Source organism: Vicia villosa, linkage group LG5 (genome assembly GCF_029867415.1).
Source record: "Vicia villosa cultivar HV-30 ecotype Madison, WI linkage group LG5, Vvil1.0, whole genome shotgun sequence".
In the NCBI taxonomy this organism is placed as follows: Eukaryota; Viridiplantae; Streptophyta; class Magnoliopsida; order Fabales; family Fabaceae; genus Vicia; species Vicia villosa.
Window position 1 is genome coordinate 123,864,720 of NC_081184.1, and position 24,028 is coordinate 123,888,747.

Sequence of the window (24,028 nt, forward strand, 5' to 3'; positions counted from 1 at the left end):
TTTCAATTTTTTTTTAATAAGTAAAGCAGACATAATTGTATTTTTTAACTCCCTTAATTTCACAATTGAACATTTTTTGTCCTTCTATTTTTTAAAGCAATTTTAACCCTTTGGATACTATCTTTTCTTTCCAATTTTGAAATTTGAACACCGTTTTTTTTCTTCCAATTTTAATAATGTGACGATTTTAATTGGCATCATAGGAATTGGTAGGCATATCACCAAACTTATACAAAAATTCCTAGTGTTCTGCGATAATATATGTAGTGTAAACATTTTTTTACTCAATTAAATAATAAAAAAACACAGAATAAGTAGTTATTGATTAACTTATTAAAATATTTAAACATATAAAAATTCAGAACTATATATAGATTATTTACACAACATAGAAGAATTCAGAACTAAAGATAATTTTCACTACATAAATAATGACATTTACAGAGTCATACTATGCTTACAAATTATAACTCATTGCATTTACAAATTTACATCACAGAAAAAGTTTCGTTACACAAACTACAGAATACAAGAGACTCAAAATCAGCACCTATAGAGGCTAATGCAGGGCAATTGAATGTAAAAAAATTATGTTATGCACTCAGCAGCCGCAAAGACGGTTAAAGCAGAAGTGGATGAATAATGATCTTAAAACACTAAGCAGAACATAGAGAAACCCTTTGCTTCGCTAGTAACTCCTTGAGTTTTCTTATACGTTGAGGATCCGACTTCATATAGTCCTCGAAGGACTTCTTCAGTTCCTGCAGCAACCTCTTATCATCATGGCAGGGGTAGTTATTTAGCATCTTCGAGAAGAAATTCTTCCAGAGCTCGATGTTCCAGTAACTGTTTGATTCAACGGCCGAAATATCAGAATAAAAATTGAAGTTGATACAAAAAGAAGGGTATGGTACATGTAACTATAAAATGAGAAATATACCGTTTAAAGGGTAGTCTGGGATGATACGCAGAGCCCCCATCAGGTGATTCTTTTTTAACAATTTGCATATAGGAATTATGCAGCATCACATGGACAACACCACAAAGGCCATAGGCATCTACCTGTTGGCAAGTGATACAGAAGAGCAAATTTAAAAACAGTCGATCACGGCATTGCATTCGTAGTGTAATTTAAGTAGACTCACCTGAAATTTCCATGGCTTATTCTCCTGCATCTCAATGCATCGAAAACCAGAAGTTCTACAATCTGCCTTAAATATTGTGTGATCTGGAAAGAGACGAAGATCAATCCCTCTTCCCCAGTCAACAAGGCAAAGACCCTGCAAGATAAGAAACAGAGTATACATCATAGTAATAAAAAAACATAAATATTTGATTGTATCTTCAGGAGAAAAACTGACCTGGTCTTGCCAAGAACCGGTTCGGTCTAAGAACCCATCTTCTGTGAGGTTACCACTGCAAAAGAATATGAAAAAAATGAGTATCATCCACAGACGACAATCATCTAAGCTTCTTGACGCAGTGCTTCTTTATTAGAACTTGCATTGGATATCAATTATATCATTCAAATGCCTGTCTGCCTATATCTACTATACTTTAAATTTCATTAGAGTAAAAGATCAACAGTTTTGATTTAAAAGTAACTATTGACAAACTTTCACCAAAGTTTATTTTATTTAAAATAGTCTTTATTCAAAATGATAAACTACATTTAGTCTATTTTTATTATACTAATATTTTCCTAGAACATTCTCCTAGAAAACTCCTTTTCTATATTATGTTGTAATCTCCCTATTTATACCAGCTATTGTTTCCAATAACTTTATAAGATATAGAGGATGTTTATAAACCCCACATCCTTAAACAAAAACAAAAGAAAGTAATAATAACAACAAAATAATGGGTTGAAAACATTATTACTTCTTAATATAGAAGTCATACCTCATAAATTAAGATGGGAAATATTTCAATAATTGCAGTTTTACAAAGATACAAACAATGTGAAATACAGATTATTGATGTAAAATATAGGGGAAAGTTAAGTGTTAGTAGAATTGTAATTGTACAAAAATGAGTTTTGTAAAAGTAAGAGACACAAGCATGAACTATAACAGAAGCTGAAATTTACCTAGCATAGCGAACGAGCAGATTATCAGGCTTGAAATCACCATGAATCAAGCCAACATCATGTAAATTTTCAATCATGTGCAACATTTCTGTTGTGTAATAAATGCACAATACTTCTTCCATGGATTTTCCTACTACCACATATGAGTTGATCACGTCCTGCACAGAATTTTCAGTTGAATTTCAGCAACACGGGATGTTGAATAAGATAATGGGGGAAATCAAAGGAAATTACTGACCTGTAGGGTCCCGTGAGCTAAATAATTACAGACGAGTATGCTATAGTCAGAGAAAAGATGAACTCTATGAGCAAAACCATAGCTTGACCTCTGATATAGTAAGATGTCAGAGAACTCAGAATAAGTAGATGTTCATAGAAAAAGCAGGTTGATGGTAAAATCGATATTGGCATACTTCTCTGCCAGAGATACGCTGATCTAGCTGACGGTACATGTAAAATTCCCAAGCAAAAGCTGGCTTTTGTACCTGTCAAGTTTAAAAATACAATCTGATGAGAGAATATGTTATAGGGGGGAAATGATTTGCAAGACCATCATCACCTTTAGTGCCACCACATCATCAGAATCGTTGTTGACATTTGCCTTGTATACTTGAGCAAAACCACCCTGTCCGGCACAGCCCTTGATGTGGTACTTCATTCCACCTTTGGATATCATGACAAGGACAAACATGAACAGTTGTTGGTAAAATAAACTGAAAGTTTCATTCAACGAAACAGCTAAAGGAAATAAACAATAAACCTTACTCTTCTAGAAACTGTTCTGAAACATGATTAACATTAGAAGACGGACTAAAATACCCTTGGGTGTAATTAATTCAAATTCAACAAGGATTGCCCATTTCATAGTAGGATAATTTTTTTAGCATTTCACAATCAAGATAACAAGAGCTTACAGTTACATGGGCTGATAAGACAACTATAGAATTGTAACTTGGATTATGAGACATTAAGAAACAAGTTATTCTTCTACCCATAAAATTTTGCAAAGTACAAACTCAATTAAACCCACTGTGTTGTCAAATAGAAGCCATGGTAGAATGCATTCACGGATTTTTCGCCAACCGCTTTGGCATATTTGTAAAGAATGGCGACCCCATGGCCGAAATGGTGGCTTAAAATGGAAGACTTTTTGCCTTCTGCCATTTGCAATCAATAAAGCTACATACTCACGAAGTAGTACTCAAAATTGATGATCTAAATTCACACCATTACAAGTTAAAAGTTTTTTGAGTGCTGTGAGAAGAGTTAATACATACTAGTACATTTTGGCATCTAAATATGAACTAGACATGCAAAACAAATGACTATGGACAACCGTTCCACTTCATAAATTTTTTTTCTTTTTGTTAGGAAGAAGCACCCGATCTTATATCAAAATGCTATAATGCAAAAAATATAAACAAGCAAATTCATATAAAATTAACTCTTGGAGAGTTGAACATATGTATACAGTATTACACTTAAAAGAGAAATATGATCAATACTTGAGATTATGTTCGGACAACTACCTAGCTCTATAACTTTATTCCTCGATGCATTCTTCAAAGTGGATAAGATCACTTTTCCTGTATAAGATTTAGTGCTCGATCGGTACCCCTGAATTGTATTTAAAGACGTGTAAGGGAACATAATTTTTTGTCAAATGTATTAAAATTAAGCATGTAGATAACAGAGGATCAAAATGTCTTACATCAAATTTCTTCATTAAAGGATTTATCTTCTTCAAAAGGTCATTCATAGTAGAGGTTTCCCATGGATTAATACCATTGTTTTCCAACGTAGCAGATTCTATATAATCAACCTGAAATTAGAAGTTACATAAGAATTCTTATATTGATATTTAAAAATGAACCAAGATAATGTTGAGGAAACAAGTGGCAGAGATCGGGGAAAATAGCTGAGTATAAAATTTGGCTCAATTTTCAACTGTATGAGATTGTTCACTTTTCCAAGATGATTTCGTACCTTCTGGCTTGAAGCAGCATTACATATTTCAGAAATTCTACTGAGAAATAAGGTATGTGCCTTCTCCAACCACTTAATTGGCTCTGCATTTCTGTCAAACATAATTACAATCCTACTCAGAAAAATCTCACACCAACAAACCAGAATAAAACATACATGAAACACAACATCCAAAAATGGAACATAAAATATATTTTGACATCTTCAGGCCACGTCTACATAAACCCTCTGTCAAATATATTTACCATCTCAATATAAGTGTATTTGTAATTTTTAAATTGGTGCCTAAATGAAGTATATTTGTAATATAAGTTTATTGCTCTCCAATCCTGTAATTTATCAAGTTCGCTCTATCTTGACATGAAGCTTTGTTTCTAGAAGTGGGGGACTGTTTTTATTTTCAAAGAATTAAGATTGGCGGATGATCAGTTCATCTAGCTTCATAAATTGCTTAAGGATATTGAGCCTTTTGTATCATAGAGGTTGTAATGATGTAGATGTATTTGGGAAATTTTTAATCTTGGCCAATTTAAATTTGATTAACCGACTGTACATTGGTTCAAAATAAGTGTGCAAGTTGCAGATATTATACCAAACCCTCAATCAGATGTACCAAGAGTCAAGAATGAATTCTAAAACTAAAACCACTACTTTCAGAAACTTAAAAGTCCTTTTCCCAACAAATCTTTATGCTACAATTTTCAAAACATCAAAAGAAGCAAGTTATAAAATCCAATGCAAAACACTAACTTGGAAATCCCGAGCTTATAGATTGTTTCGGCATCACACAATCTACCCTTTGCTTCAAAAAAACATGCAGAATACACATAAAGTGAAGCATCATTGGCACATATATTACTGTCGAGCATTCCTTTGAAAACACTATCAAAATCAACACTAGCATCCATCTGCATAAAAGAAACCAATAAACCCAAATTGAGAGCCTTTCAATATCAAGGTGCCTCAAAGCATCATGTCCTCATCAATCATCATCACATCCAAGGTGGCTAACCGAACAAACAGTATAATCAATTTGTTGTTTAAATGCATAGCTAGTTCGTTGTTACTCATCTATATATGTGTCAATGGAACATAAATTAAAAGAGTTAGGGTTGAGGTAGTTACATATAGAAACCAGATTTTGAGAAATCTGGAATCGTTTTGGTAGCGGTGATTGTCCTTGAATTTATCAATGCAATCTTTGAGTAACTTGCAGAGATTCTGAGTGGAACATTTGGAATCTTCTAGGGCTATTTTGATTGACCTGAATTCAAAAAATGCAGAAAAATCGTAAGACAGTGAAAGTTTGTGCCTGCGTGTAAGTGAAATAGAGATAGAGAAGAGTGTAACCAGAGAAAGGGCAGGATGGGGTCGTCGACGGCGGTTCTGAAGGCGGTGGAGTTCCAGAGAGTGGCCATGGAGTTGAGTTGGAAAATGAGTATTGTATGTGTGAGTGAGTGATGAAGCAAACACGCGGTACACGATTTTGAATCTATCGGCTTCACTTAATTGTTAAATAAATATTATATTAAATAGGTAAAAATAGGTATAACAATTTGGAATTATAAAAAATTGAGGTACTAAAATTATTAATCAACTAAAATAAGAGTTTGTAATTGTATTTAATTATTTTTATTTTGACTATTTCTCAACCCACCTCGTGGTTATCTTACACACCGCGCAAAATTCTAATTTTGTCCTCAGTTTTCGTAGATGCACATCCGGAAGTACCCCATATTTTAAAAAAAATTTGATTCCTTTCGTAGATGCATGTATGGAAGCATAATAAATTAGTGTATATGGGAAAAAAATACACATAAAAATCAGTTAAGGGAAGCCTCCGTAGATGCATCTACGGAAGTGTCAAATATAGTTTGAACCAGAATGATTACTCCCCTCATTGTTTCATTTCTTCAAACTTTTCATACTCCACACCCTAAAAACCATACATTATCAATACCCTATTTCACTCCAACACTCAAACTTTTTGGAGCAACAAATCAAAGGGTGCAAGAAGAGTCTGAATTTCAAGTAAAAAATCACTTTCAACCGCTACATTGTTCACATTGTCAATGATTTTTTCTGCAAAAGTTACGTAGCTTCCGTAGATCCATCTACGGAAGGTGTTGAAGATGAACACTTCCGTAGATGCATCTACCAAATAGTCTCTGCAGTTTTTTTCCAGCATTTTGTAATTCTGTGTGATTTTGACAAAATAGTTATGGTGCATCCCGATAATATTTCAAGAGAATTAGCTAATTTAGTCGATGTTTGTACGAGTATCGATGGGGTAGTCGCAAATGTGGTAGTCGGCGACAGTTCTTTTCATGTATTTATCTAGTTTCAAAGTGTAATATATGAATTCTATAACATTGCAATATAAACCTTTTTTGTGTTTGTGTGTTTGTGTCTATGTGTTTCAAATTGTTTATGTTTTGTGTTTCCTAAATTTCTTACAAAAACTGCTGCTTACTATTTTCTGTTATGCTAAAAAAATAGCAGAGAAACTTCCGTAGATACATCTACAGAAGGTTGTTACATTGAAAATTATAGGTGTTAACCGTAGATGCATCTACGGAAGGGCGTTATATTGAAAATTAAGGGTCTTTACCGTAGATGCATCTACGGAAAGGAGAAATCTATGCCCCTTTCGTGGATATATCTACGGAACATTCTGTGACAGACATTGTGTGGTCCATAGTCTCCAAAAGCTTCTATAAATTTGGGGTTTCTAGGTTTGCATTACACACAAGCATAAACCCTAAACACAAACACAAAAATGTCTCGCATTGGCCAGATGGATGTCACCGAACATCAATGAAGTGTCCCGATCCTGAACCGGAATACCGCATAAGGGAAGGGCATGTCATTTTCTCTCCCGTCAAACCCCTCGTGCCGGTGAAGTTTTGGAATATCCATTCCTTCGACCAACTCAAGAGGACTATCATGTCTATTTTAGAGGGGGAGTACAAACCCGGAGAAGAAATCAAAAGGATCGAGAGGCTTAGAACAAGGACCTCGCTTGAAACCAAAAAAAACGGAACGTTGATGGGATGAATTGAAATACGACATTGATTTCATTCAAATGATGCGTGGAACAGATGACATTGTCTTAACCGTTGTAATTTCTTAGATCTCTTAGTTTTCTTAATTTTCTCTATAATGCTGATTAATCAATGAATCAATGCAGTGTCTTTTATGGTTAAAAATGCTTCTGCTCTGGTTTTGTGTGTGTGGGTTGATTCCTCCGTAGATGCACATACGGAAGACTTCCGTTGGTGCATCTACGGAATAGAACAACGTTAAACAAAAAAATGGTGTTTCCAGATATGCATATACGGAGGAAGTACGAGGGCAAAATGGCCAATTCGATAGTGCATAAGAAGGGTATGAGATTGGTTGAGAAATTCTCTTTATTTTATTCCTGTGTGTTAGTTTAACTTTATTTTTGTTGTATAGATGTTTAGTTATTTTTGGATGTGGTTGAAATTATAAATAAATAATTATTATAATTTTGATGAAGATGATAATTATTGTAAAATAAAATCATAACAAGTACTTCTTCTCTCGATCTTATATTATTTGTCACATTTGATCATTTCATACAGATTAAGAAACAGTAATAAATGAAAGAGGGAAAATAGGGACTTTACTAAATTATCCTGATTAACTATTGATTTATTCAAATTAGCATTAATGTTAAGTGAAAAAACAAATAATTAAGAGTATTTATTAGAGAGTACAATTGAAAAATTAAATATAAAATTGCTTTAGTAATTTAAAGTGACAAGTATTTTCGAACAAATATTTTTAGTAAATGTGACAATTATTTTAAAATGAGGGAGTAATATATAAATTTAATTGACGTAAAAAAAGGTATTGTGGATGGAAATTAATTTTTACTCTAACATTTATAAAAAATTCCCTACTTTTGTTACTTTATATAATTAATTTTAAAGTACACTATTAAAGAGTTTTTTTTTTAAATAAATAAATTTAATTAATTATGGACCATGTCCTTATTGGGAGAATTTGTCTTGCCACCTCCCAAATTATCCCTGGCACCCTACAAATTTACGATATTTCCAAAATGAGGAGGATTATATTTACTCAAAGAGTAAGTGTTCAACATCTACTCCAAATCATAACCATTGATTTTCATTAATTTAACGGTTTTAATTGATCATTTAATCTAATTATTTTTGGAAATATTTTTCTATATAAAATTTTAATTAAAACCGTTGGATTAATGATAATCAATGGTTATGATTTGAAGTAAGTGTTGAACACTTACTCTTGGAGTAAATATAACCCTCCTCTTCCAAAATATCTCTGATACTATTAATTCAAAATTTATACAATTTTTAGGAAAAAATTAGTCAAAAAATAAATTTTCGGTACCCTTTAGCAAATTTCCGGTACCTTTTTTGTGTGATACCGGAAATTATTTGAATTTCACAAATTTTTGGTATCTGTTTACCGGAAATCTCTAAATTTCCGATGCAATTTACCGGATATTTTAAAATTATGGTACTTTTGCAAACTCAATAACTCCTACCGAGAATTTCCCAAATTTCCGGTATATAACCTGTTACCGGAAATTTTAAATTTCCGGTGTGTACCGAAAATTTTGTTAAAACTGAAATTTGCGGTATTGTTTAAACTGAAATTTTGTTTAAATTGAAATACAAATGTTACCGAGCCTTATTCACCAAGAGAAATATATGTGTTGGTCTAGAAATAAGGAGGGTTCAGATATTGTGGCTGATATCTTCTGGACACACCCTGACTCGGTCAAGTTGTTGAATATGTTTCCTTTGGTGTTGATTTTTGATTGCACGTACAAGACAAACAGGTCAGAATATTAATTTCTCCCATCTTAAAAACATGTAGAATGATCTAGTTTATGAATGTTTTTTAATCGTGCAGGTACCGACTACCACTGCTTGAGTTGTTGGTGTTACATCAACAAAATTGACGTTTTCAGTTGCTTTTGCATATTTGGAACACGAAAGGGAGGAGAACTTCACATGGGAACTAGAGAGGCTCAAGGAGTTGTTCAATTCTGAAAAAAATTAAATTTTACTCCCACTACCGGGAATTTGAAATTTCCGGTATTTTTCTTTTACCAAAAATTTAAAATTTCCGGTTATTTTATAAAGGAAATCATACCGGAAATTTAAAATATCCGGTACCGGATGTTTTAAATTTCCGGTATCAATATTAACTAGTGATTCATACAGGAAATTTTATATTTTTGGTATAGCTCATCATGCGCAGTAGATTAGTAAATCATATCAAATTTCCGGTACATTTGCGAAATTTCCGGTACAAACCGAAAATTTCAAAAATATCCGGTATTTTGCATGGGTAAAGTGGTCAAAACACCACCCTTAGGGGGGTGGCAGGTATAAAAATGGGGGTGACAACTTAATTCCTCCCTTATTGGCATTCTTAGCTAAGTTATTGGCCCTATTCGTATAACAAAATCATATTCTTCTGAATCTATTTAATCTATTAATGATGTATTTGCAAACCTTAGTACACATGTTTCTATCTTCCTCTTCACAGTTGTTCAGATAGTCAGTAAGAGTTTGACAATCAGTCTCAAATACTACATCTTTGAAGCTACACTCAATGACCAAGTTCATGGTCTTCCTTGTTACCATTGCTTCTGCAAGCCTGGGTCTTCGTCATCAGAAATTAGTTCATTGGTAGACATTAACGTTTCTCCTTCCTGTTTCAAAAGATAATCCCAAAAACCCATTCATATTTTTTGGCAAGACTAGCATCCATGTTACATTTGATCCAACCTGCTTTTGGTGGAATCCAATCATTTTTTGCTCTGCTTTTGAGGTAATGCATCATTCTCTCTCTCTCTCTCTCTCTCTCTCTCTCTCTCTCTCTCTTTCTCTCTCTCTCTCTCTCTCTCTCCTTTGATTCCTTTCATATTATGATCTGATTGTTCACACTCATATCACATTTACCCTTGTCCTCATTCTGCTTATTGATGTTATGATTTACGTTTTTTGTTATGATGCTAGTCAAATATGTTATTGTTGTTCTCATTATGATCATCGGGGTTGTTGCTGATAAGAGTCGTGTGCATGTGTTGACCTTGAGCTTTGGAGCTACTATCAACTATCATCAAATCACTCTTGTTGGAGTTGTTGATTTTGCTTTGATGATTCCCTTCATTCATGAAATTCTGGTATATCAGACTTCAGATGTCCTATGAGATGTCAAGACATCTGAATCCGAACACACAATAATGGCAAGGTATAAACATAATCAACAATACTAAAAAGTAAGCAACACACAAAATTGTTTACCCAATTTTATGTACAACAACATCTACTCTGGGGCTACCAATCCAGGGTTAAAGTTTACTATGATAGTATCAATTCAAAGCACTATGCAAACAACCTCTAGTTCACACGTAAACAACCTTTGCTTTACTGACTTCTCACTTAATCCCTACCCAGTTAACTTTCTACCTAAGACTCACCTAGGTATGAGACCCTCCTCAACTCCCCCTTCAATCATAGTCAGTGATTGAATACTTCTAAATAGAATAAACAGGAAGACACACTTCCAACATAATACCTAGCCAAGACTCTATACTAAGAACAATACTTAGAGTTGCTTAAAAGCTTCCTCTAAGAACAATAAGCATTCAATGCTTAAAAGCTTTTTTAGAATGAACAATAATTAACTATATGCTTCATAGCTTAAGAGATATAACAAAACCTTACAACTCAAGGAACAAATAGTTCAACTCACAAGTCAAGTGGATCACAAACAACCACCCCTTATAGAGAGTGGTACAATGACAAAGCCCTAGTATTTCTACATCTTGAACCCGCGCCTTTTCTAGGTTACAATGCTTCTATTTATAACCTTTTTCCAACTAGATTTGGGCTTCAAAATCATATTTCAGCTGCTACAAATCGGCAGAAGATTCTGCAAAAAAATAGCTCTTCAATCAAATCTTCCTAAATTATCTCCATAATTAGAAGGTGAATATTCTTCTTGATTCTTACTTGAATATTCCAAACCTAAAAATCAGCGCCACATAGGACTGCATAATACTCCTAAAATATTTTGCATGTGTTGACTTATGAACTGATCCAAAAGCCTAGTCCATAGAAGCCACGATGTTGTATCACCCTGCATAGGGTATCTTGTCCGACACGTTGCTCAAGATAATAAAACATTTATCTCAACATGTTTACTTCATAAAATAGGACTTCTTGCTCAACCTGTTCTTCTTAGCAAGTAATTGCATCCTATTTAACACATTGTTGTCATATTTGTTTTACTAAAATTAATGTCAATCCTAAAACTTGAGAACTATCAATCTTCCCCTTTGGCAAATTTTACTAAAGCAAATAAACACAATGATACAACTCAGAATTACAAAGCAAACAAAAACTACAAACATCAATAAAACATCTTGTTTGACTTCTTCTTTATCGCATTCTGAATTAGCTTCATTGCAGCATAGAAATACACACCACCAACGAAAAGCATTTGGTTCATGTGAGGAGAATACCCAGAGATCCAAACTCTTCATCTTTATACAACAACTCCTCTTTTATCTTCAGCCAAACCAATCTGTCACGATGAAGCATCCTTTTTACTTTAGGATGATTGTTGGTTCTCAATCCCAGAAACATACCTCACTGGCTGAAGTAGCTCCCCCTTAATTTAGAAACCTTCCTCGCAGGAAACAAACCCCAATTTCGGGTAACTCAGAACACAAGACACAATTATGTTCATAACTCAGATCACAAGACACAAAAAGAAAGAGGATCAAACATTCGATCCGACATATTTATGAACCTAGAAAAAGAGAGAATAAGGAATAACCCCCCTCCCAAACAAATCTAAACAGGATCAACTTTATCAATCCATTCCCCCCCTTTGAAGCCAAAATTGACAAAGGTACTCATCAAACCCAGACTATACTCACCCATGCCCGAACAAATGCCATACATATGTTTCTCAAAGCGAGATGAGAGAATGAAGGTAACGACTTCTTTAAATAGCCCAGTAGTTCTCTTGGGGAATTACGGTCTTGGCCAACGAGACCATTCTTTGAGGAAGACAACCACATAAATCAAGAAGTACCGTCCAAGTCTGGTTTTCAACATCTTAAATGATATTTGACTCAATCCCCTGAATGCAAGTTCCAACGAATGCGTATGCAAAACATGCTATATGCTTCCTTCCAACGTGTTCTTGTATACTCCGTCCACAATATTCTCTTTTTGTTCACAATGGAAACATGTCATATATGATGTCCTAACATTCGATCAGACATTGTTTGCCTTCTTCACTACAAATTTATCACCTAGTCTCTCATCAGGACATAAGACCTTCACACGTGTGACACAAACACAGTTCTTCAGAAATACTAAGTCACCAGGATTCAGAGAGCATTAATATCTACATCCAGTAGCTTAGTGTTATAACATGTTTTCTAACATTACATCTTCAAGGGGTATACACAAAACTCCACAGACCTGAACCAACCATGCCCTTCAAAAATCTGCACCATTGTACTAACAACACATTGACAAGTATTTCACTCCCTCTGTCATGGATAAAAAGAGTTTCTGTTGACATATGCCCAAGAGTTTCCTAAAGTTGCTAATCTGTAGCGGGTGGCGGAGTTTAGGCCTATTTTGCTAGTAGGGTGTTTGTATAAAGTTTTGGCAAAAGTGTTGGCAAATAGACTGAAAAATGTGATCAGGGGGCTAATTTTGGATACTCAATCAATGTTCATTTCAGGTAGACAAATTCTTGATGGCATCCTTATAGCAAATTAATTGGTACATGAAGCTACAAAGAAGAAGAAAGAGTTACTTTTGTTTAAAATGGATTTTGAAAAAACATATGATTCAGTGGACTGGTGTTATTTGAAGAGAGTAATGGTTAGAATGCAATTTCCTATGGTTTGAGTGAACTGGATCATTGAATGTGTTACTACTGCTTCAGCTTCGGTGCTAGTGAATGATAGCCCAACTGATGAATTTAAGTTAGAAAGAGGGCTACGACAGGGTGATCCGTTATCACCTTTTCTATTTTTAATTGCAGGTGAAGGTTTTAGTGTTTTGATTAATTCCATGGCGCGTGAACGTTTGTATACAGGGTATAAGGTGGGAAATGCGGATGGCGGCTTAATGTCCCATCTTCAGTTCGCTGATGATACTTTATTGATGGGGGTGAAGAGTTGGGCTAATGTGAGGGCCCTTAAAGGTCAATTTTCATAAGAGTATGTTGGTGGGAGTTAACATACCTAGCTCGTGGTTGAAAGAGGTGTTTGTGGTGTTGAATGGTAAAATTGGTGTTATTCCTTTTGAGTACTTGGGGCTGCCCATTGGTGGTAATCCTAGAAAATAATGTTTTTGCCAACCGGTGTTGGATATCATTTAAAAAAGGTTATCTGGATGGAAATGTCAAAATTTGTCATTGGGTGGGCGTTTGATTTTGTTGAAGTCTGTTCTAGCTGCTATTCCAATATATTTTCTATCCTTCTTCAAAGCTCCTGATGGAATTATTTATTCTCTTGAATCTTTATTTAGTGCGTTCTTGTGGGTAGGTGCGGAGGAGAAAAAGAAGATAGTGTGGATAGATTGGAATATTGTTTGTTTGAGTAAGGAAAATGGTGGGTTGGGAGTGAGAAAATTAAGGGAGTTTAATGAAGCTCTTTTGGGGAAATGGTGTTGGCGGATGTTGGTGGAGAGGGGAAGTTTGTGGTATAGGGTGTTAGCATTCCGGTATGGGGAGAGGCGGGGTCGGTTTATTACAGGGGCAACAAGGGGGTCTGCGTGGTGGCAGAGTGCGAATAGAATCCGTTAAGGAGTGGGATTGGGTGATACAGGGTGGTGGCTTAATAATGTTGAGCGAGTTATTGGTAATGGGGAAAACTCCTTGTTTTGGAGGGATCCGTGGCTGGAAGGAGGGCTTTTGATGGATAGATTTCAGAGGCTTTATGATTTGTCAAAGTATAAGGAAGCGTCGATAGCGGATATGTGTGAATTAGGGTGGGGAGTGGGAGGTGATGTTTGGAGTTGGCGGAGGAGGTTGTTTGCGTGGGAGGAAGAGTTAGCGGGGGAATGTATTCATCTGTTGGAGTCTGTAGTGTTGCGAGAGGCAGTGGATGACTCTTGGGGTTGACGTCTTCATTCTTCAAGTTGTTATAATGTTACCAATATTTATTACTTGTTCATAAACTCGGCGAATACTCAAATGAATGGTGCCTCTTAGGGTAAATCTTTTTATGTGGTGGTTGTATCGTAATAAATTATCGACGAAGGATAATATGGTAAGGCGTAATATATTATCAGTTGACAATCAGACATGTAGTAATGCTTGTCTCCATATCAAGAATAGAGATCACATTTTTGTTTGATGCAAGCATTATGGTAATGTTTGGTAGGTTATATCTGGTTGGTTGGGATTTTCCTCGATTTTTTTAGGGTCACTGCTTAGATCATCATGATCAATTTGTTGCTTTGGGAGGAACAAGTAAAAAGTGTAGTCTTGTTTTGCGTGTCATTTGGTGTGTAGTGGTGTGGATTATTTGGAAAGCGCGATACCAGACTATTTTTCAGAATAAAACTTTAACGGTGTTGTCAATTTGTGAAAAGGTGGAGCTATAATCATATTGGTGGTTGAAAGCTTTTTATGTGAGTTATAGGGTATTACCATAGCTAGACAAGTAATCCTATACATTGTATTTTGTCTAGTTTTAATTAGCTTGTTGCGTTTTTGATGTTTTTGGCGTTCTTTGTGTAGATGGAACCAGATTGATTTTGTATTAACTTTTGTTAGTCTTTCAATTAAATTAATTTTATTGAAGATGAAAGTAAGTAAGATGAATGAGAGTAAAAATATTTTTTTTATCAATAAACTTCTTTTCATTTGGTAGCCAAAATAATTCTAAATTCTACACCGAATATCAATAAACTCTTTTTTGACAAACAATTTATAAGATTTTATTTAGCTCGAATTTAATTATGACAAATTTTGGATCCTCTGCGTAAGCTTTCAATGATGGCCCTAAAGATAAATTCGTAAACTGAGTATGAACATGAGTTTATTGTGTTGTTCAATTGCTGCCACTGATAACATTATTTTTCTAATTTTTATAGGTAGTGTTTGAAAAAAATTATTCAATTTTTAATTTCACGTATACTTTGGAGAATGACGATCTTTCTTTAAGGGTTATCACTTGGAGAATGACGATCTTTCTTAAAGGGTTATCACTTGGAGAATGACGATCTTTCTTAAAGGGTGGTTATCAATGATTTTGGAGAATGACGATCTTTCTTTAAGGGTTATCAATGATTTAACTTATATTCAAGAAGTAATCAGAATGAGAGCAAAAATATTTTTTGTATCAATAAACTTCACCAGACCGGATCCATACACTCTATTTAATCATGACTACAAACAATTTATAATACTTTATTTAGCTCAAAATTAATCATGACAAATTTGGATCCTTGCTTCAACGACAGCCTTAATGATAAAATTGTAAAAGCACGATGCAAGAGAGCAAAAATATATTTTAGTATCAACAATACAATATGGATATTCCTCAGATACAATAACTTTTTTTTGGTAGAAGTTATTACTATCTTAATTAAGCAACGCTAATAATGTTGAAATGTTGATTTGGTGTTATCACATTCTTTATACAGATGCATTATTAGCTGCAGCCTTAAAAAATATACATCAAATAATACAAACTCAACTATTACACTGTTACAGACATAGACACTAGGAATGTGTCAAGAATTCAAGAATACAAGTTGGTTACAAGTCATCACCGCATGTTAGTTGCAGGACTAGAGACTGCAGAACCGTGGACCTTCCGTCTTCTATGGAGTACACGCAAATTTGGTGACTTGGGTTTTGTTGTTTTAGAAGTCCTGATACAACAATTTAGCTTTATAAGTGTTCAAATGTAAATATCTTTAGGGAGAAAATTAAGGGAGTTGCAGATGCATTTAACTTACCTTTGGGGAACAAACGGCTTGTCAAAATTTGGAACCGGCCTAGCATGAGGAACCATCGTTCTTCTCATATGTTTCAGTGCCTTCTCTTCCTCAATCTGCATGTTTATTTTTGCAATAACAGTCAATCAATCATGCAACTAAATTTATGTTCTATCAATAGTAATGAAGGTATTCCATACCTTACTTGCTGCTTCACTCTCTTCTCGATGGCGTTTATACAACGCTTCTTTCTCCTTAATCTGTAAAAATTATTAGACACTTGGTAAAACAATCCAGAGACCTACTAGAACAGTGGAAAATTAAAGGAAACACACAATATAAATTGATAAAAGCAAATTTAAAATAACTGTACATGTCCCCCCATAGAACAATAAAAAAACAGTTTCTTTCTAAAACAGTTGTCAAATTATCCAAGAATAAAATCTGGCGTATAGAAAAAAAATCTAAATAACAAAAACAAAACAGTTAAATTTGCTTGCAAGTTGCAAGAGCTAATTTGTCGAAAAGTAACACAAATTGAAAATGGCAGAAACTATAGTGTCATTTGTTTTGATGAAAGTTTGGTAGAGGGAACCAATGAACTCCTGTTGGTTTCGGGGTTGGCATGGGAGAGCTCGAAAAAACAACTCTTCCTAACTATGTTTTTAATAACCAGAACGTAGAAAAACACTTTGATTGTAGATCTTCACAGTTTCTCAATCTTATACTGTGAAGTTGTTGATTGATATGGTAAAGAAGTTTTGCAAGGACAGCAATGAGCCTATCCCAAAGGCTCTGCTAAAGATGGATGATACATTGATTGATCAAGTGAGACAATACCTTGAATCAAAGAGATACTTGGTGTTTTTTGATGGTGTTTGGAAAGAATTTTTTTTTGAAGAAATTCAAAATGCCTTAGTTTGTAATAATACCAAAGGAAGTAGAATCATTGTGACCACTAGAATGATGCATGTAATTGAATATTTCAAAAAGTATTTTCCTGTTCATATTCATAATGTACAACCTTTGTCTCCTAAGAAAGCATGGGAACTTTTTTGCAACAAGGCATATATCTGAGCCTGAAAAACAGTGTCCAACAGAACTTGAGGGTATCAGGTGAAATTGTTAAAAATGTGGAGGGCAATTGTGGAGCTAGAGTGCAATGCGCATTTAACTCGTTTAAAATCGACTTTATCTTAGTTATGATGATTTGCCTTACCATTTAAAATGTTGCATGTTGTACTTTGGTACATATCCTGAGGACTGCATCATCAATTGCAAACTCGAAAATGGATGGCTGAAGGGGGTAAAGGATGTGGATAAAAATCATTGGAGGAAGTTGCTGATGAGCACATGACACAGTTGATATATAGAAGTTTGGTTCAAGCTTCCAAAGTAGGTTTTGAAAAGTTTGTCAAGTCCATGATTTGTTGCGCTAAGTGATTATCAAAAAAAAAAAAACATTTGATGCAAGATGATGAACATGCCACAGTTGGTACATATCCTGAGGACTGCACCATCAATCGCAAACTCGAAAATGGATGGCTGAAGGGGGGGGGGGTAAAGGATGTGGATAAAAATCATCGGAGGAAGTTGCTGATGAGCACATGACACAGTTGATAAGTTAGGTTCAAGCTTTCAAAGTAGGTTTTGAAAAGTTTTTCAAGTCCATGATTTGTTGCGCTAAGTGATTAAAAAAAAAAAACAATTGATGCAAGATGATGTACATGCCACAGTTGGAATAACCAGGCGCTTTTCTATAGCTAATGCAAACAATAGATACTTAATCTGTAAAGAGCACATGACTTGACACAGTTGATATATAGAAGTTTGGTTTCAAGCTTCCAAAGTAGGTTTTGAAAAGTTTTCAAATCCTTATTTGTTGCGCCAAGTGATTATAAAAAAAATGAAAGATTTAAGCATTTGCTATTTGATGCAAGATGATGAACATGTCACAGTTGGAATAACCAGGCGCTTCTCTATAGCTAATGCAAATAATAGATACTTAATCTGTAAAGAGCACATGACTTGACACAGTTGATATATAGAAGTTTGGTTTCAAGCTTCCAAAGTAGGTTTTGAAAAGTTTTCAAATCCTTATTTGCTGCGCCAAGTGATTATAAAAAAAAAAATGAAAGATTTAAGCATTTGCTATTTGATGCAAGATGATGAACATGTCACAGTTGGAATAGCCAGGCGCTTCTCTATAGCAAGCTAATGCAAACAATAGATACTTAATTTGTAAAAATTAAAGACAAGGACTGATTTCATTACCTTCCCATCAAATTGCGCTCTATCCACGGCTCGATGATTCAAATGTAGATCAAACTCTTGAACTTGTGTAAGGGGTTTGCGTACCTTCTCCGGAACTGGGATTGGATCCCTGCAATATGAAAACAAAAATACGGTTCACTACTTTTTTTCTTGATTGAAATTATGCATGCTTAAAAAATTATGCATGTTGTCTTGATTGTATAAATAATTCTTAAGTAAATAAGACGCTTAAAAAAAAAGTCTTGTTGCTCACTCTTTTAATACTGGCTGTGCCTTAAATTTTCTCCTCTGTGCTTCCTCTCTTTCCATTCTAAGTTTTTCTTCTTGTTCCCTTTGCATTTCTTCCTCATGTCTCACTAGGCTCTCCAATTGAAATGGCTCTGGTTTTGTGCATTGCTTGGGTTCTGGCTTTGGTGGGATCTGTAATTAATCAGTAGCTTTTAATAATAATATTGTAAATTTTGATCAAAGGTTATGAATCATCAAAATGACGCTTTTGTACCACGGGATAATCAGTGGTATACGGATATGGGTTAGCCTTTGGAACCCTTGTTGCTTCCTCTTCTAACTGTTTCTCCAAGAGTTCTAGGAATAGTTTCTTCTCTTTCTCAGCTCCTCTTTCCTGCCACATGAATCAATAATGGTATTAGCGGACTGAATCATACATTTGTCAAGTTTCAACATATGGAGAGAAATGAACCTCAGTGTGAAGATGGAACGGATTCGGAGTAGTGATTCTTGGAACTGTCTTGTGACGCGCAGGTTCAGACTTCAAAGAAAGCTGCAAAATGAACAGAAGAAATAGTAAATAATTTTGAAATAGAGAGAGTAATCATAGACTGCGGGAAAAAGACTGATTATTATTACATTATATTTTGCATATTATCTTTTATATTCTAAAAAATACAAATTGAGAGCTGGTTCTAACATTTTACTCTAAACTACCCACCTTGTCAAATAAATCAGCCACGGAGCCAGATGGTGGAAACCTCTCATTTGTGGCAAAGTGAAATTCTTGCGGTTCGGTGACATGTTTCTTCATATGGCAGGATATTCCAATATCTCCTTTACTCTCAAAGATCTGTAAGGTATAACGTTGGGTTAGCGCTTAAAAATAGAATGAAAATTCTTAGGATTGGTTAACATCGTAGTTAGCTTGACACTATTACCTTCTTATTTAGAGGTCTAGCCTTGAATTTAGGAATCTTTTCAAGTTCCTCTTGCTCTATCTCTAATGAGCTTTTCACGGTTGGTGGGCGAGCCCTAAGTGTTGTTTGGAGCAGTGGAGGCTTAGGTTCATTAAGGTGAGTTTTCAGTGATTTTTCCTGTTACAATAAAAAAAAGGTGACTAATTAATTGATTGAAATCGAATGAAAAGCTATGGATTATCCCGTTGCTAAAAAGTACCTTATGTGAAACCTCTGATGAGGCTTTTGAAGCCGAATCTATATTTTGATGAGCTCTAGCCAATGTTTCTAGATGAAATTCCTGAAGAAAATGGAAATGTTATTATACACACACAAATTTGTTAACACCAACAATTTTCTTTATTCTTTGGTCTGGGTTTACCTTAAACTCTGGCAGCTGCGGTTCACTTCTTGGCATGGGAGGCAAAGTTGGAGTTTGCAGAATCTATAATGAAAAAAGAGAAACAGAAATTTTAGTTGTATATGATTAAAATAAGTAATGATTAAACCTCCAAAAATAAAAATTAATAGTACCTTCTTATTCACAGGCCGAGCCTTGAATTTGGGAATTTTAGCTATCATTTCTTCCTCAAGCTCAGCAGCACTCTTCACTCTAGCTGGGCGAGCCCGCTGATTTGTCTCAAGTTCGGGTTCTTTGGGTCTGGTCAATGCGAGTTTTGGTTTTGACTAGATGAAGGTGGTTACAATTAATTAGTCAAAAAGTATTCAAAGCATTGAAAAGAAAACGGAGTATATCAAAAAATTGAATGCGATTAATCATTACATGAGAAAGATTGTTGTGCGGTGGTAAGTCTTTAGTGCTAGACTCGAATCTCTTCATCATTTCTGCCATTGATACAAATGGCGCAGGTGGGGCTGTTTTTGGTTCACGAACATAAACCTTTACATAAAAAGTTCAATTAAATTAATGTTTACCAGAAAGCTAATATGAAATATTAATCAACCAGACAAAACAAAACAAACCTTTCTGTCCTTTTCGTGAGTTTTGGCAGTACTTGAAGAGTAACCCAATTTTGATTTATCATGCGACAGAATTCGAGGTTTGAGATTCAAAATCTGGATGGTAATTAAAAAAATGTATAAGAATCTATTTGAACTAACACCAGAAAACAAAAAAGATCTTTAACAATCACCTGTCTAGTTTTTCCTTCTTCCAATTTTTGCCTCTTAATAGCTTGATTCTCTTGGGTGAAGTGGGGAGTCACTGCAGTGCTATTTGTGGCTGTTGACTGTAACCTGGTTTTGGTATTCGTAGATACCTTCTTAGAGTTCTGTTGCTTCTTGGAATTAGTGGAAGCAGTATTGACATTTTTTCGCAATGCTGGTTTTGGTGTGCAAGCATCTTTTCCTACTTCAAATGATGGTCCTATGGATGTTGCTACTTTTGAGCTCTCCCCTTTACGATCACTTGTTGGCTTACCAACAGAAACCTGGTAGATAAATATTATGAGAAGATTGCAATAACAACGAGGAAACAAGTCTGTTACTGGGATGCTAAAATTACCTTATCAGAAGCAGTTGAATTACTCTCTTCTTTCGCATCGCAGCATGGTGCATCATCTTTCTGAAAGATACAGAATAGATTTATGAGAAAAAGATAATAATAACCAAGAACCAAATTGTGTTTGGTATAAATAAAAATAACACGACTGATTACCGCACGAGCAACTGCTGTAAGCTTTTCCTCCTTGGCTCTATCATCTATCTTTATGTTGCTAGTAATGCTTACTTGTTGTGTATTTGATTTGAGAGCCCCATCTTCAACATTTGCCGACATCTATAAAACAAACAAAGATAATCAATTAAATAATAAAACCGAATTTTAAATACATATAAAAAAACTAAAGTACCAGTCAGTACCTTTGGCATATTGTCAGCTTCACTAAAATCACATAAGGAACCTACAGTAATGGATCTACCAGCCTTGATTTTAGGCATGAATGCTGCAACAAATTGAAAACAATACCAAGTAAACCTTTTGTGCATCAAAAACAATCAAAATCAGGTTCTCAAGCTTAAGTATAACTTTGACACACAAAGTTCTCTAGCCAAATCATAAAACCCTAAACTCACGAGAATTCTAAGTTTCCAATCCTTCACTCTGTTTATTTCCCGATTTCATTCTAAACCCTAAACTCACGAGAATTCTAAGATTCTAATAATCTTCACATGCAAATCAGTGGTTCAAAGAAGTAAACCCTATCTTTTCTTCAATTCTTCATTTCTAAGGACAAAACAGATCTGAGATTGTTTTCTCAAGTATTCGTTTGATGCATTACTCAAGAAAGACGAGAAGAGATTGATTACTTACGAGAAGGAGCGTATGAGAGAGCAGTGTGAAACCAAAGCTCAGCCCTACGGATTTCATCTTCCGATTCCTCTTTCGTGAAATCGAAGAAACGCGGTGCAGAGAACTCGTACGTTTCGTCAATGATAGTGGTGCCAGTGCCACCGCTACCGCCAATTCCCTCCGCCACCGCCATTTTCAGTTCCAATTAGGGTTTGCGTTTCAGAAGAATAGAAGAAAGAGATGGAGAGAGAGAGCGTGTTTGGTTGGAAGGAAATTGGGAGTAAAAATGATTGGAAGGAAATTGTGAGAGAAACTCTGCGAAGATGATGAGATTGAGAGGCAGTGTCGCTCTGTAATGTTGATAAGTGTAACGGTTAGTTCTCTAACGGTCGAAAAACTTTTTGAACAGTGATATATAAAATGAAACGAATACGCTTGGTTTTGTAACGGCTATTTTTCTAGTCTTAATTAATAATTAGACTTTTTTATTTATTGAAACGTATTTATTATTTTACTATTTACTAAAAATTGTTTATTTCTCACTGATTTTGGTATAATGTTCAGTTTTTCTAAAAGCTAATTTTTTTTTTTAATTTTTGTTGGAAAAAAAAAAAGAAGCTAATTAATATTTTTTAATTTTTGCTGGAGAATACTAGTATATTGATGGTTATATATTATTCTTGTAATTGAATCGAAAAGTTGCTTGTTAAAAATTCTTCAATGTTATTTAACTCTATCCATCGAAAATTTATATTTGTAATTTTTACGCTCACCAGTTAGTTATAGTTTATAAATTACTTATGTAAAAAAATTCTTTTATATTTTTTGTATTTATCAAAATGTGTTTTTTTCAAACTTGAATTTTCTATTTTCTTTAATGAGACAATCACATCTGTTTAAAAAAGAATTAAGATCAAATCTTGACATGTGATATTTCTTGTATATGATTGACATTGTTATTGTTATTAATGTCAACTGTAAAATAATACATTGATAAAAATTAATTTCATGACGTATAGGCTTGAGTTTAAATTCTATTGTCTCTCAAATTGTTTTTTTTCTTCTTTAAATAAGATTATGTCACGACGATACTTCGTAGCAAGCCCCGGCCAATGAAAATTGGTTTAGTTGGCAAATTTTTCAAAAAGATATTAGTTTTAATTTTCACTTTTCATGGAGATCTCCATTAATGAGTGACTTGACGTAAGCTTTCTCAACAAAAACATTCTACTATTTAGTGTTCTTGTGATAAACACAATAAGATGAATGCTCGTGTGATTCTGACAGACCTTGATGGATATTAAATAAGTTGGCGGTGAACATCTTTCTATGACGACTGGAAGTGAATTTGTGTATCAGCTTCCTTACCAAGTCTTGATAGATGTTGATAAAGGCACGAGGAAGACCCATGCACCATCTGAGGGTGTCCGATAATAACTTACACTTTAGATAGTTTGGTGCTCCTATGATGGACACCTGCGGTTGATGGAGGTGACGTATTCGTAGGGATCGATGCGTCCATCGAACTTGGCAAAGAATGGAGCTTTGAAACCTTCAGGAATAAGGGGCCCCCATATTTCGTCAATATTGGTTGAGGAGCAAGCAGTTCCACCTCTTCTGGGGGATTGACATCATGTTTGCATTGTCTGATATTTTAGATGTCGTCTTCCAACGTCTGATTGTGACATCGTAATCCGTGGCTTCAGTATCACCTGTATCGCTGATACCGTCAGGAGTAAGGGATGGAGCTCTTCTGTTTACCATGTCTGATAATGGTTAGGTGTAGGGGTGGCAAAATGGGCCCGGCCCGCCGAGCCCGTTTTGCCTTCACTTTTGTGCGGGGTGGGCTAAGGTTTTAGGCCCTCACCCTCTAGTGTGACCGCCCCGCCCCGCCCCGTTTTTTATGCGGACACGTGCATGAACATAAATTTTGTATTTTTAGGCTTAAAAAGTGTAGTGTATGCGGTCTTAACCCGCCCCGCCCTCACTTTTTTACGGGGCGGCCAAGATTTTAGGCTCACACCCTCAACTATGACCGCCCCGCCCACACCCTCAACTATGACCGCCCCACCTTCACTTTTTTGCGGGGCGGACCAATATTTTAGGCCCACACCCTCAACTATGACCGCCCCGCCCCGTTTTCTTGCGGACTTTTGTGGGGCGAGCCTAA

At 35.0% G+C, this 24,028-nt stretch overlaps 2 protein-coding genes across 2 annotated transcripts; both read right to left on the minus strand.

The window, feature by feature from the left end:
• Positions 1 to 428: 428 nt before the first annotated feature.
• On the minus strand, positions 429 to 5,546 carry LOC131607213 (mitotic checkpoint serine/threonine-protein kinase BUB1-like). The gene is made up of 14 exons (XM_058879234.1): positions 5,426 to 5,546; positions 5,201 to 5,339; positions 4,826 to 4,983; positions 4,076 to 4,166; positions 3,801 to 3,911; positions 3,619 to 3,706; positions 2,649 to 2,752; positions 2,503 to 2,574; positions 2,328 to 2,417; positions 2,090 to 2,247; positions 1,362 to 1,416; positions 1,146 to 1,280; positions 941 to 1,062; positions 429 to 846 (listed from the first exon to the last, which is right to left on the minus strand). The coding sequence occupies exons 1-14, from the start codon at positions 5,491 to 5,493 to the stop codon at positions 657 to 659; spliced, it is 1,581 nt and encodes a 526-aa protein (XP_058735217.1). The 5' UTR covers positions 5,494 to 5,546; the 3' UTR covers positions 429 to 656.
• Positions 5,547 to 15,669: 10,123 nt separating this feature from the next.
• On the minus strand, positions 15,670 to 22,226 carry LOC131602330 (protein TPX2-like). Its single transcript, XM_058874414.1, has 19 exons — positions 21,880 to 22,226; positions 21,429 to 21,511; positions 21,226 to 21,345; positions 21,073 to 21,132; positions 20,702 to 20,998; positions 20,532 to 20,624; positions 20,332 to 20,448; positions 20,082 to 20,234; positions 19,930 to 19,992; positions 19,768 to 19,848; positions 19,530 to 19,685; positions 19,310 to 19,441; positions 19,061 to 19,141; positions 18,863 to 18,982; positions 18,614 to 18,780; positions 18,361 to 18,469; positions 16,287 to 16,346; positions 16,108 to 16,202; positions 15,670 to 16,020 (listed from the first exon to the last, which is right to left on the minus strand). The coding sequence occupies exons 1-19, from the start codon at positions 22,049 to 22,051 to the stop codon at positions 15,915 to 15,917; spliced, it is 2,265 nt and encodes a 754-aa protein (XP_058730397.1). The 5' UTR covers positions 22,052 to 22,226; the 3' UTR covers positions 15,670 to 15,914.
• Between the last annotated feature and the right edge of the window lie 1,802 nt (positions 22,227 to 24,028).

Excerpts from the sequence above, each read along its gene's own strand:
- LOC131607213 (XM_058879234.1), bottom strand. The coding sequence starts at position 5,493 with ATGGCCACTCTCTGGAACTCCACCGCCTTCAGAACCGCCGTCGACGAC. Across the intron at positions 4,984-5,200 it reads TCAAAATCTGGTTTCTATAT|ATGGATGCTAGTGTTGATTT; the intron begins GTAACTACCTCA and ends TCTTTTATGCAG. Across the intron at positions 1,063-1,145 it reads ATAAGCCATGGAAATTTCAG|GTAGATGCCTATGGCCTTTG; the intron begins GTGAGTCTACTT and ends ACTTGCCAACAG.
- LOC131602330 (XM_058874414.1), bottom strand. The coding sequence starts at position 22,051 with ATGGCGGTGGCGGAGGGAATTGGCGGTAGCGGTGGCACTGGCACCACT. Across the intron at positions 16,347-18,360 it reads GAGCGCAATTTGATGGGAAG|ATTAAGGAGAAAGAAGCGTT; the intron begins GTAATGAAATCA and ends TAATTTTTACAG. Across the intron at positions 16,021-16,107 it reads AAGCCGTTTGTTCCCCAAAG|GACTTCTAAAACAACAAAAC; the intron begins GTAAGTTAAATG and ends TTGTTGTATCAG.